This window comes from Xiphophorus maculatus, chromosome 3, assembly GCF_002775205.1.
Source record: "Xiphophorus maculatus strain JP 163 A chromosome 3, X_maculatus-5.0-male, whole genome shotgun sequence".
Lineage (NCBI taxonomy): Eukaryota > Metazoa > Chordata > Actinopteri > Cyprinodontiformes > Poeciliidae > Xiphophorus > Xiphophorus maculatus.
In genome coordinates this window covers 24,520,633-24,535,221 of record NC_036445.1, presented here as the reverse complement: position 1 = coordinate 24,535,221, position 14,589 = coordinate 24,520,633, and the positions used below count along the sequence as shown (strand labels likewise).

At 38.0% G+C, this 14,589-nt stretch overlaps 1 protein-coding gene across 2 annotated transcripts; it reads left to right on the top strand.

Annotated features, from left to right (window-relative positions):
* The first annotated feature begins 69 nt into the window (after nucleotides 1-69).
* hpn (hepsin) lies at nucleotides 70-14,108 on the top strand. 2 transcript variants are annotated; one of them, XM_023330960.1, is made up of 13 exons: nucleotides 70-513; nucleotides 1,501-1,682; nucleotides 10,169-10,324; nucleotides 10,428-10,469; nucleotides 10,679-10,808; nucleotides 11,325-11,444; nucleotides 11,607-11,647; nucleotides 11,865-12,030; nucleotides 12,198-12,388; nucleotides 12,985-13,080; nucleotides 13,189-13,331; nucleotides 13,435-13,599; nucleotides 13,833-14,108. In XM_023330960.1, the coding sequence occupies exons 2-13, from the start codon at nucleotides 1,646-1,648 to the stop codon at nucleotides 13,875-13,877; spliced, it is 1,332 nt and encodes a 443-aa protein (XP_023186728.1). In that variant the 5' UTR covers nucleotides 70-513; nucleotides 1,501-1,645; the 3' UTR covers nucleotides 13,878-14,108. The 2 variants fall into 2 exon arrangements, with proteins under 2 accessions (XP_023186728.1, XP_005799063.2); XM_005799006.3 differs by having other exon boundaries at nucleotides 75-513; nucleotides 10,169-10,276.
* The last annotated feature ends 481 nt before the right edge of the window (nucleotides 14,109-14,589 follow it).

Below are 14,589 nucleotides of genomic sequence, written 5' to 3'. Positions count from 1 at the left end.
CTTCAGAGGGAGAGCTCGCGTCCACTTCGTCCACTCAGGACCGTTGACGTCACTCGCACCCCTCTCGTGCGCAGCTGAGCGCCCACAGAAGGAGCCGACCGCGAAGACACGAAGAAGCGACGAACTTCATCCAAAGCCCCCCCTCCGGCAAACATCGTTTTTACGAGCCCAGACCTTCAAATGTTGTTCTCCTTACAGCTAGAAGCGGGCGCTGGTGGTTTTGGTTGATGAACGCGGGCGAAACTTTGGTAGGAAACGTTGCTTCACTTTTTCCTCCGGGGTCAGTAACCTGTGAAGAGAGGGGGAAAAAAAGGAGGATTTACTGGAAAACAAGGATTTGCCCGCGTTGGGACATTAGCAGAATTAGTCGGGAGGAGGGGTAAAATTCTATTTTTTTTTTTTCAAATATTTTTTGTTTTTTATTAAACGGGACTTCCAAAGCACAGTTTTGTTTTACTTCAAAAGAGGAAAAACAACAACAACATTTCACCTGCTGTTAAGGAATATATACAGGTGAGTCACCTTGAGGGAAAAACGCATTACTGGCTTTAAAAAGTATGTAACAAGTAACAACTAAGTTCATTATTAATTAAGTCACTGCGCTAATCCTGGTCAGATTAAGCTAATCCCCAATTAAAACAAACTAAACAGAAATTATGAGTGGAAGCAACTCATGCTTTGAAACGTAACATAAATACATACATAAATACATACTCACTCACTCACTCACTCACTCACTCACTCACTCACTCACTCACTCACTCACTCACTCACTCACTCACTCACTCACTCACTCACTCACTCTCACTCACTCATCCTCTGGACAATGTATTTGTATTTCCTCAGTGCTGGTTAATATGGAGCAAAATTAATATTAGCATCTGTTCAGCGGTTAGTATATTTTTATTATGTACTAAAAACATTTACACATCCCCAATAATACTTAGATAGAAGCCCTGGCAAATTACAAACATGCCATATAGTTTCTGAAGCCATCAACAAGTATAGCTCTGGCTGCATATTTAACCACTCCTTACTGCCATAGGCGTCTTTTAGTCATAGTTCATACATATTCAGTAGGGGTGAGGTTGATGCGGATCCAGATGGATAGTGTTGCTCTCTGTATATGTTTTAAAATGTGTTTTATATGTGCTCTATCCATCATGATTTGCCGCATGCAGCAACATTGGGTTACAGCATCTTGTTGTTTATGACAGGCTTGAGCCTTAGTAGTTCCTGAATTGTTCCTGTACATTTTAGCTAATTTACCATCATTGCAGGTGATAGATGGCAGATGTGTGAACGTGGACACAGTTATGTTTTATGATTTGAAATACACATCAAAATCGATTTTGAAATAGAATTTCACTGTACACTGAATAAAAAATGGTAGCAATGTAGCAAAAAATGAAGGCTCCCACTTAATCCTGTCTGTTTATGTATATATTTAGTAAATATTTGTTGATTTAATGTTTTGTGATCTATCCTTCTATTCTCTAGGGACCCTTGGTGTTACGTTACCAAGCTAAAAGGCGACAGCCTAAAGTTCAGACCACCTGCCCAGCGTAGTTACTGAGAGAGGAGAGGAAGGGGGAACTACCCTCATCATTGTCTACTGCTGCCTTCTGCTTCCTCCTGGGTTCAGATGTACGCTGAGAAAGTTGTGACAGAGGGGAAGATGGGTGAGTGGCCTGGTTAAATACACGCTTGTTTTCGTGCCGTTCACCCAACAGAACACCTGTAACACACACACACACACCCCATGCTACACACGTTCATGCACAGATCAAAATGCTGTGCAATGCTGCTGCCCATGCAGCCTGTTTTCTGTATTTGTGTCCAGACATCAGTCCACCTTACAGTTAACGATTAACCGGCCTGTTCAAAACTGCTTTGCTGTCTTTTTGATGTTCCCTGAATTTTTTTATGACGTTTGTTTTTCAGCTGGGTCAGCGTATACTAGTTGTATATGTTGTAATATTTGTTTCATTTAGTTGTCTCTTTAGTCCAAATAGATCCAGGATCCATAGTAATAATGATCATAGCAAATTAATATTAACATCTGTTAATATTAGTACTCATTATATTTAGGAAAAGAATGACATGCTCTATTAAATATACCATAACAACTTTTAGGCCACATGACTCTCTGCCAGTTTTGGGAAATATGATGATGACATATTGTGAAAGATTAGAACATGCCTTGGGCTGGGCTCATTCTGTACATCTGTATTTAATTTTCCTTTTCTAAGCTAACATTTATGTTACACCAGTGCTCTTAAGTTAACATTAAATATGTATTTGTGGCTCTTTGAATGATCATTGAAAGAAGGAGGTCTTGGAGGTTTTGCTACAGACGCAAACAGAAGTGAGTAAAAGTAAAGAACTGGTATGTCAGCAATCAGACATAATCAATATAGTTGTATTTAGCAACATGTAGCTGTCCAAGGACAACTTCCTGTATTTTTTTGTTTCTTTAGTACATAGAGAAGGCATTAACCATCAGTATTCCTTGTGCTTTATGCCTGAAGTAGTTAGCAGACCGTCTGACCTCAAGACGATGAACTAAGAAACAACGTCAAGACTTTGCAATAAAACATTAAAAAAACAAGTTTCTAAAGCAGGTAACAGTGTCTACTCTGCTCATAGAAACACATCCTGGATGAGACTGTAATTTCTTCACACAACATAATTTGTGTGTGTTGGTGAGGGAATTAATTTCTGTCTGTGTGAAATGACAGAAAAACATTATTACTAATAGAACAACTGATGATACTCTTAAGAATAACACGTATGCAAACGTAGAAGCCGTGCACTTTACCTTTTATCTTTTAAATTTGAATATTTTTGAGTTAGACTAAACAGTTTTACACAGATTGTGCTTCAAGTCTTAAAGAGTTAGTTCAGATTTTCTTTTATTACCTGAAGCAAAACAATGTCAGATCACTGTGAGCTTTTTTTTTGTCAGGCATAAACTGCCTGTTTTAGCAGACTTTAGCAATTTGAATCTATTCAAAATGAAAAAGTTAATATTAGTGGAATACAGCGCTATGGAAGTGGATATTAAAAGTATACAACTTCGTAACGGACTGTTCTTATAATTGTTGCTGTTGTTTCCAGCCAGGCAGCCGCCATGTTTCTTTGTGAAGTTTTGTAGGTTGATGCTGCCAGGTGTTTTGGTTCCTCCAGATCATCTGCAACCCATGTGTACCTCAACTTTGTCAGGAACAGATTCATCTTTTGGATTTTGTGTCAGCTGTTTAGTGGCATCAGTGATGTTATCTCAAAAATTATCCAGACAGACTCACAATCAGCTGGCTCGCCAAGCCAGCTGTGTTGATACAGCGGATATCTGACTAGATTGCTAGACTTCGACCGCCTTCGAGGATGTACTTAATATTCAAACTGATAATTACTTAGTAAAAGATAAATTACAAAAATCTGAAATAACTTTTTAAGTACGTTGGCTTATTTATTAAATTTCAGTTGTGCTTGACAGATTTGTGATTTCCATGTTAAAAAAATGACACAATGTTTTTGCTCTATCATCCATCTTGTATAATAAATGACACAATTTGCTTCATAATCTCAGTCCAGTGCTACTAGCATCATTGTAGCCCAAAGGAAGACAGAGAAGGAAACAAAAATCTGTCTTAGTTTTACTAGCTGCAGCACTGTTTATATATCTTCCTGTCTTATTACTCCAAACGAGTTCACTCTTATAACTGGCTATTATTGAAGTGAGACCACTGTATGTACAGGAAGCACATTTGTACACGTTTGTATAAACTGAAATTATTAAACGGGTTTGAACAGAAAAATGTTTATCAAACTTCTGTTGCACTGAAAACTAAAGCTGACTGTCTGAATAAGTGAGGTACTTACACCTTTTTAGCTGTTTTGCTACATTCAACCACAAAATGCACATAACTTAACTTACCGTATTTTCCGCACTATAAGGCGCACCACATTATAAGGCGCACTTTCAATGAATGGCCTATTTTAAAACTTTTTTCATATATAAGGCTCACCGCATTATAAGGCGCATAGAATAGACGCTACAGTAGAGGCTGGGGTTACGTTATGCATCCATTAGATGGAACTGCGCTAAAGGGAATGTCAACAAAATAGTCAGATAGGTCAGTCAAACTTTATTAATAGATTACAAACCAGCGTTCTGAAAACTCTGTTCATTCCCAAAATGAATAAACAGCTGTTTTCTTATTTTCCCCGAGGTAAAGTAAGTGACGTGGTATTTTCATGACACAGTTTATCTTTTAACAACAGCAAGGTGTAACATATAGTGGAGGGAAACTTTTCCTCGATTCAATAAACACGTAAAAAACAGTCTGATACTGTTACGGTAAATCAAACGTTAGTGCAATCACAATATATATCCACCTCCGCACCATTGATTCGTTCATGTTAAATTCTCTGGCTGCTGCTCTATTTCCGTGTTCTACTGCGTGACTGATCGCCTTGAGCTTAAACTCTGCGTCGTCAGCTTGTCTCTTAATAGGAGCCATTTTGGGGTCTTTACACAAAACCCAGCATGCTCCGCGCGCTTCTTCTTCTACGGGGGAAAATGAAGTCGGCGGCTGCTTACCGTAGTTGCGAGACCTGTTGTGGCTCAATATTGGTCCATCTATAAGGCGCACTCTCGGCTTTTGAGAGAATTGAAGGTTTTTAGCTGCGCCTTATAGTGCGGAAAATACGGTACCTTTTAATCCGTAATGAAATGAAGTTGTCTTCACCACAAACAACTTCTACTATTGTTTGTCAGCAAATGGTCTCAGCCCTTGAAATGACTTGCTTAGCTGCTTGACTGAGGGGTGTCTACCCAGAGTGAATCATGTTGCATGTAATTGGAGGAAAAACAGCCTCGTTTAGGAGTGGCACGCACCGCCTGGCTTATTTTTGTTTGTTCTGGGCTAAAATCAAAAGAGTTGCTATTTATTTTTATAGACAATCTGTGTTTATATCTTTCGCGACATAGTTATTTATCATGTGGGTGTGAGCAATCAGGAAAACCCAGACATGAGCAGTACTCCTCGTTCACATGGTTGTTTTTTATTTTTACTTTTGTTCCTTGATGACCACTGCATGAATGACTCACAGTCTGTTCTTACTCCAACTCTTTGTGAGAGTCAGTGGTAGGTCTTTGCTTGATCCCACTTCTCCTCACCCAGATAAAAGCCTTGGGATTATTTACAAGTGTTCAAGTTACAAACTCTTTGAAAAACTATTATGAAAATATTTCCTTCTTTCCTTTTTAAACTGGCTTTAAAATCTATTTGCTAGAGTGAATGTTTTAATCTAGTTAATAATGAGCAGTGAGTTGTAATTAGCATCAGATTTACAATACAGCACAGCTTTTCACGATTAACACCTAGAATAATTTAAGATTGTGTTACTGAGTGTAAGTGAAGCATTTTTTCCTACATTAAAAAATGTTTGGTTCCCAGGAACAACATCTGTGTGTTTGGATAGGACTTTTTGTAATTGCAACATAAAAGCCTAATTGGCCAATAAGAGCCCCTCTGAAATGGGTCCCTATGCTTTTTAATAAGCAAACACGAGATAATGGCCTGAGTTAATATCAGGGATTCATCCTAGATTAATTTCTGAATAGATACAAGTTGTGAAGAGAAATCCCTGAAAAACTGGAAAATATGTGTTGAGTTGGTGCCTGTTCGAGACAGCTTGATGCCATTACTTATTTCCTTAAGTGACAATGGCTGATCGAACAATAACTGAGCCAGAGAGCTGATAAGTTAGTAGATTTACGACAAATTACCATATGTTTCTCATTGGAATAAGTTAGGATAATGTTGTCAAAGTGGATCATTAATGATGTGAGGGTTATGTGATATTAAACCGGCATCTGTTTCACTTTCTGTAATCATTTGTTCAGCTGATTGTTTAGGTTGAAGTGTGAGACGTGACTCAGTTTTATAATATTTCTTTCCAATTTCCACATAATCAGCACAGCATGGCATTAAGTTCAGAGTGCTATAATAATTTTTCAGATCTGGTGTAGAACAATATCTGCACCAGACAGATTTTTTTTTTTTTTTACATCCTGTTGAAATGGTGGCAATATTTGTTAATTTAATGTTTTTGTCTGTCTTTCTGGTTCACATCTTCTGGCAAAAATGTATTAAACGTATGCTATTGGAGTGTTTTACCATATAATCCAGTCTTTTAGTATGTTTCTCTGTAATTTGACTTTGATTTTACACTCTGAACATGTAACACCAAAATCGTATTCCTTGTTTGTGCACACAATCTTGGCCAATGGAGCAATTCAAGGTGTGATTCCACCAATAGGTTCATACTTTCTAACACACACACACACCCCCACTCCCACCCCGACACGCACACACATAGACACACACACGATCTCAGGTAGAGGTAGACAGAAAATATAGCTTGTTTTGTGTTATTGGAAATTGTGTCATATGAGAGAAAAAAGCAGGTTAGATAGAAAAATGGACATTTTGGTTCTAGGCAGGCTTTCCTCTCATGTTAGAATAAATATGCCGAGGTGTGGAGGAAAGGTTGTGATGCTTCCAGCCAAACAGAGGAAGAATGTCCTGCTAATAATGTGTGCTGTGAGTCACTATTATTGATCAAATTCTGTTTTATTTCTTATCCTACCTATTCTGCCTACAGTTCTTGTATTTCACATGTTGCCTCCTGAATCAGAGACGATGCTAAAAGTACTCGACTCTGGTTCAGTGGTCCAACATCCTCTTTTCACTTGAAAGTAATTTGAAAATCCAAAGTCAGCACAGCTGTCTACAAAAAAGATTTGATTATTTTATCCTTCTGTCTCACAACAAACTTTATGAAGATGCTGATTTCATTTTTTCTGTTACCTACATTACTGAATAAACCTGTAATTCATACCGGCTTGTTAGTGTACCGACATACCTGATTGTCCAGTGAAATGGCTTGATCTGAAGAACAATGATTCCTTTCATTAAATACTGAAATCATAGATATTTACAAACCAGTGAGGCTCACTTGATGCAATTTTTTAAATTAATAATTCAGGGTTTAGAGAGATTCTGTCTTTGTTGTTCTTGTATAAATCAATGTTTTGTTTTGTTTTTTTCAAAAGGAGAGCATTTAGGCTTTTAGTCTGGCTGCAAGACTTTAAATAAAAAAAAAATCATAATCTCTATATGTTTCCCTCCAGCTATGTAAAACTGTATGCAAAAAGTTTTTTCTGCTTTTGTTCTCTCATTTTGAAAATGTACATTTGAAACTCTGTGAATCTCTCTCCTCATTCTTGTCCTGATATAGTAACTTATTTTAATTCATCTTTTTAGCTTTAGTTTCTTCATATCTGGAAGACAGATATTAGTCATATCGGCTGTAATCTGCGATTTATGTGTTCATCTGACCCTGATTTGTATATCTGGTTTTAGATGCGAATCAATCTGTAACAACATTTTCTCGGTGACATGAAAACAACCAGGAGCTGTTAAAACTCTTTTCAGATATCTTGTTTTTGTGCATGTTTCACCACAAAATTGGATATACTTTTCATTCTGTTATTACCTTTTATGAAGCACTTTTGCATAAGTTACTACTGAGGATTCCTTGTGATGGAGCTAATAGAAAGAATCCAGAGTGTGAAGACTGAAAGTTGAAAGATTAGGAAAGAGATGACTTAAAAAGAAAGAAGTAAGGAAATTGAAGCTTTTGTTAAACAAAAGTGAACTTGCTTAGCATCAACTGTAAGTGTGCTGAGTTTCTCACAAGGCAGGCCTTATTTCCACATCTAAAGCTTCAACCAACTTTAGAAGAAGAGTTAAACAATGAATTCAACTTATAAACATGTTTTAATAATCCCAAAGGGAAGCTAAATATTGTTTTAACTCATATTTTATAAGTTTATTAAAAGAGTTGCTTTAGGCTGGAAGGACCTGCTGTAGCAGCCTGTTTTAAAGCAGTTCTGAAGAAGCCTCTGACTGAAGACTCTGTTGTTGCATGACCATCTGATAAAGAGGAGGTTGTTTATTAATTTATTAAGAATACCTCTTTGCACCATCGTCTCCAGAGGTTCTCAGAGCCAGTGATAATAATTAGAAGAGTAAAAAGATGATTGTTAAATGTTTAAGGAAACACAAACAAGCTACATTTCCTTCCTTTGTCCTTTCCAGATGATGACAGAGCAGAGAAAGCTTTGGCTATACTGAACTATCAAAAAAGCGGTCAGGCTGTGTGATGTGATTTAATGTCCGTCTGTGTTTGGAGGGGTTGCCCCGGCTATTGTCTGCTCTGTTGCTCTAACCTTGATAACGATACTGGCCACTGGTTTGCGTAGATGGGATGTGATGTAAAGTGGGAAAGTGATAGCAGCTGACCTGTGTTGAAAGACAAACAGAATGTCCCGGAGACTCAAATTTTATATAAAAAGTAAAAAAATAAAACATCAAAAACTTCTGTGTGGGAAAGTGTATGTGCATACTTCAATTTAGAAAATTCAATTTAGCCCCAAATGAAGTCAGAGGGATAAAATATATATTCCACTTTGTAACATAAAATGTGAAATTCCCTTTTAAAGAGTCAATGAGCAGACAAACCTGATCACTGAAATGTAAAATTCAAATTACAATATTTTCATCGCTAATATGGGCTTGATGAGAACAGCATGGGTACACAGGTTCACACTCCTGGGACAGACATGGCACTATATCCTAGTTTTAGGAGTTTGTTCTTGCTTTGTGGGTAAATGCTAGACTTTAGACTATTGATCAGATCTGTACTCTTCACGTTGTGCCAGCACATGAACTGTCTGCCTCTTCACATTGGGGTAGCCATCTGGGCTGCTTGGAGTCCAAAAATTGTTTTGTCTAAATTAAACATTAGTCCAACCTTTTTGTTCATTTTTTCAGAAGTACAAAGTAAAACAAAGGTGTCAGTGTTTCAGAATAAATGCACTTTAACCTAGATAGAGTAAATAAAACTATTCAGACTAAACTTGCTACAACAGGAGAATTAAGTCTGTGTAGAATTTCACTGAAATTGTAATTTTCAACCCTATAGCTAAAGATTAGCCACCAATATGGCAATTAAGATTTATTGACATAAAAAGGATGCTAAGATTACAGAAGTTATTATTTTTGCTAATACCTGAATAATTAGATTAAAGAAATCCCAGAGGACAATGTCATGGCTCTGAATAAATAAAATCTCTTTCAATTGCCTCAAACACATCCACACACATACGTCCAAACACAGCGATTCCTTTAGAGACATCCTAAAGAAACTGTAATGAATCTGTCATTATATCAGGATGTGAAACTGCACTAGTATAATTCATCCTTTAGTATAATTTCTAGATGTCTAAATATATCAGACATATGAACAGCACGGGAATGTTCAGCCATCCTGTTCAGGAAGGAGTCGGGTTCTGGTTGAGAGTGTTTGGATGCAAAATGTGTGATTCCAGAACAAAAGCAAAAGATGCTGGCTGTTTAATGTCATTTTAATCAGCAGAACAAGTTCTGTATCTACACGGTCATTTGTAGAGGAATAAAACATTGCTTCAAATGAAGCATAAAAACTAAGGTTATTTATTGGAGATGCTTTCAGGAACAGAGACTGTCATTTTTGGAGGCAATTCAAGTGGTTTGAGGAAACTACAACTGAATTATTTGACCATAATGACAATTTTTACATTTGGAGAGAAAAAAATGAAGAGACTCTTCTTCAGAGATGACTCCAGAAAATGTGTGAGAAGAGCAGAAAACGTATGCATGAACCAAGGTGGACTCGTTTATTACAGTTCTTTCTCTAGGATTTGGTCAAAGTTGTTGTGACCACTACAGTTTAATGGCCAATCCTGGCAAATACCACAGAAATGTGTGTAAAAGCTGCTGATTTTGAAGAAAAATCCTCCCAAAATGACGTCTATCATAATTGTTGCATCTAGAAACAGAAATAATTTTTGTTTAATTAAAACTGACCCAAAACCAGAAACATTTAATCTGACTTAATGTCAGACAGTGAGAAACGAAAGAGTTATGTGTTGTTACAACTGGATGTAAATATCCCCATGTCCACGCAATCTGTGAAGTCTATGCCCCATCACCATCAGAACTAAGTTGAATGTCCATTATGTGTGTGTGTGCGTGTGTGTGTGTGTGTGTAGGGAACAGAGGCATCTCTCTGACCTGTGTGTTGACCCCGTGGAGGTTGATGGGCGTCTGTGCAACACTCATGACCATTGGAGCCCTCGGTGCTGCAGTCTGGGCCGTAGGTCAGACTACATTGCTTTCATACGTAATCATATCACACGTTTCTCCAAGTATGTGACGACAATAATCAGCTGCTTTTGATATTTCTTAATGCTTTCACTTGATTTCCAATCAGAACGTGCTGACCTGCTGTTGCTTATTGTGTTTCTGTAGTTACATTCTGCACTATGGAGGGGGACACAGGACTGTATGATGGTAAGTTGGATAAGATATGAAAATGCATTAATATTAACCAACTTATTACAGTTTATGTAAGGGTTGTGTTAAATCACAAACATAAATATGCCATCAAATGTTGTATTATTGTTCACAGTGAAGCTATTACATCTAGTTATTAATTAATATATTTAAAAAATACCACAGAATAATAATAAGTATCTCTGAAGTCATTTGTTTTCCTGCAGTTCAGGTAAATTCACCTGACCAGCATCTCAGAGTGTTTGACTCTGCTCAGAGGAGGTGGCGCCAGGTGTGTTCCTCGTCAACCAATGAGCTTCTTGCTAGCATCAGTTGTGAGGAAGTTGGATTTGTCAGGTGAGATCATTGTTATCAAGTCATGTTTTTTTTATTTATGCACTGGTTTTATGAATATAATGGGAATTTAATTTGCTGGCCTTACGAGTGACTGATCACTCTGCTTGTTTTTCAATAAAGGTCGCAAATCCTGCTTAAAAAAAAGTTTCTCCCAATGCAATTTGTTTTAATTAAAAGAACAAGAGTTACCCAGAGTGAAACTTAGCAAACAGGCATTTAGATCGCATAGATATAAAAATAAGCACAAACGACCAGGACCAAACCAGCATCACTAATCTGTTGCACATCATTCTGTTTGTTTTGAAAATTGCATTTGTAATAAAACATTTCAAAAACAGATTTTCCACAACAGATGAAATTTAGTAAAAGTTTTTTTAGTCAGAAAATAGACAAGGGGCCAACGTGGAATCATCATGTTCTCATGCGGTGGGCTCAGTTCGCTCCCATGGTTTCATTTTTAAATGTCAGTAATCCAGTCATTTCGAAGACATAACTCATGATCAGTGTTTGTTCCAGCGTGGTGAACTACTCGGTCGTATCGGTGCCTGAAGCCAGTGGTGACGTTGGAGAGTTCTTCTGTGTCAGACAGGAAGAGCTCAGCTATGGAAAGAAAATCAAAGACTCATTGTACCCATGGTAACTCACACCGCTGGTTTATCTCCTAATCCGTCTCCTACAGTGCCCTCTCTGTGGTTCTCTGTGTGTTTTTATGAATTTGGTCTCTTTTAACATTTATGAAAGATGCTTAGAGGTTTTTGAGTATCCTGCGGTCATTAATTCTGGTGGTCTTTGTTTCAGTGCCTGTGAGAGCCGGGAAGTTCTTACACTGTTATGCCAAGGTGAGAGGTCAGGCCTGGACTCATTCTGTGTGGCACACTGGCACAATTCAAGTGCTGCCACCCTACACCGCTACCAGATTACCATGTTTTTGTGGATTCTGGTTCTTTTCGACCTTGTTTTTTTAGACTCCATTTTCATTCCTAAGAAAACTTTTTATCTCTAAAAGTTGAATTTATTTTCTTCCCTTTTCATCCCTCTTATTTCTCTCCTTTGCAGACTGTGGCAGGCGTAGTTTTGCGGCGGACCGTATAGTTGGGGGTGTGGATGCCAGGCAGGGCAGCTGGCCCTGGCAGGTCAGCTTACAGTACGATGGCATTCACCAGTGTGGAGGATCCATCATCTCTAATCGCTGGGTTGTTTCTGCGGCTCACTGCTTCCCAGAGTAAGTGAGGCAATTATTGCTAAGTTGGACATCTTGTGTTTTACGAACTGGTTAAACAGTGTTTCACAATTTATAAGCTTACAAAATCTACATGTAGATATTTTAAGTGTGCTTAGTTAATGTGTCTGTGAAGAGCTTAAAAAAAACTTTTTTTCTTTTTTTCCAAGGCGGAATCGTTTTATTAATCGATGGCGCGTGCTGCTGGGCTCCATCTACAACAAGCCTGTCAATGCTAACGTGGTCGAGGTGAAGACCATTGTTTACCACAGTAGCTACCTGCCCTTTGTAGATGCCAATATTGATGACAACAGCAGAGACATCGCTGTGTTGGCCCTCGCACAGCCGCTTACTTTCAATGGTAAGACATTATAAAGAAACAAGCTATGTTCTTTTGACATGTTGATGTCTGTAATGATTAACACCTTCTTTAACTTGTCAACATTGCGAAGATTGTTGAAACAACCGCTTTTCTGACTAATTAGTTTAGTTACATTCAGAGTGCAGTGTGCACTGCTGCAGTACAGGATAGAAAACCAACCTTTTTCAGTGGGACATGACTGACATCTAGTGTTCACCGTGGATAACTACAAAATCAATACTTGAATCATAAGACGGTGATGGTCTGGATATTTCTCGTAAGCCTTGTTTTGAATTGGTGCCAGATAAACTGGAATAAACTGAAATGTAATATTCCAAAATATGTAATTAAAAAAGATTTATGACAATCCATCTTTTTACTCAGTTTGTTCTGTTTGGTTTTTAGTTTCAGTACAAAACTGGGTAGGATGACATCTAGTGTTGTTAAATATAGACTTGTTGTGAAATTATTTTTAAATTTTAGTAAATGCTCTGAATTAAAGTAAGAAAAACTTTTAAGGGGATGTAACAAAAACAAGAATTAAACACAAAAGTTCAGTTAATCTGCAATAATGCATTATCTGTCCATGTTTGCAGAGTACATCCAGCCTGTCTGTCTGCCAGCATATGGACAACGGCTAGTAGACGGACAGATGGGAACAGTGACAGGATGGGGAAACGTTGGATACTACGGTGGGTCTAAACCCTTAACATACTTTGAGATTTTTTATTTTTTAGTTAAGGGCTACATTCAATTTTTTTTTTCATTTTCTTGCCATTCTTTTTTTTTCTCTCCCACAGGTCACCTGGCAGACGTTCTCCAGGAAGCAAGCGTCCCCATCATCAGTGATGCTGTGTGTAACGCTCCTGATTACTATGACAACCAGATCACCACCAGCATGTTCTGTGCTGGCTATGAGAAAGGAGGCATTGATGCCTGCCAGGTCGGATATCAATGGGTTTATCAAACTCAAACGTGTCAACAACTTTGGATTTTTTTGTGTGTGATTATTTCACTGTGTTGGCTGTAATTGTTTGTGGCATTAGGGAGACAGCGGAGGTCCTTTTGTGGCTGCTGACTGCCTGTCTAAAAGCAGCCGCTATCGCCTGCTGGGAGTGGTGAGTTGGGGAACAGGCTGCGCTATGGCTAAAAAACCAGGCGTCTACACCAGAGTCTCCAGGTTTCTGCCGTGGATATCCACAGCCATGAGGGTAAGAGTCATGCCTTATCTGTACCCTTCTAGACGCAAATACAGCAGAACCTGGATCTGAAATGCTAATAACTATGTAGTGTTACATGTTTCTTCTTATTTCTAAAAACACTAATCTGTTTTATCCTAATTTTAGTGAAACCAGCAACTGATTCATTTGAGCTTTTTTACACCAGCACACCAGAACGTTCATTTAGCTTGTAAACGAACCTTTCTGCTCTCATCTTTCTGCAGAACTATCACAATTCACCAGGTGTTCACAAACTGGCTCGACCATGACACCCCTGCATCCATCTCTCTGTTTTTGGATGACAATACGAACATTTTGCGTCGCTGATACTGTGACCCCGTGACAGGGAAGTGAAAGACTGTGACCGTCCCCTTTTATCATGGCTTCAGACATTTATTATGACGGAAACATTCCCCACTTCCTGAGCCTTATGCTTCACTGAAGGTGTACTGATAGGAAACCAGTTTAACCAGTTGTTATGAAGATATGGAAGCAAAAGACACATAAATATTGTCACTTAACTGAATTCTACTTTTGAGAAATCTGTTGAGTTTATTTTTCTCTCATATCTGTGAAGTAGACTTTGGACTTGAAGTATGGATAACTGGACATATGAACTTCCATGAAGCTCAATCAATCAGAGCTATTCTGGAAGTAAAGTTGATTTTAAAAGAAGATTTGATCAACTCTTTACATGAGTCGCTGTCCTCAGTGCTGGACACACCACTCAGTGCGTATTGTAGGAGTGCTAAGTCCACTTCGACACTATATTTAAGCTAACAAATCAATGCAGACAACCAAACACCTAAAGATTTAAAAAATGCTTAATTATTTTCTGAGGTTGCCTCACAGAGGAAATGCTAGTTTTCTTTGCTTTCACATTCACTCATGTGATACACATTTTATCTTTTACAACATATTTTATAACATTTCCAAATAGCATTCAGTATGTGCCTTATACTTTAAATCCACTTCAATCAC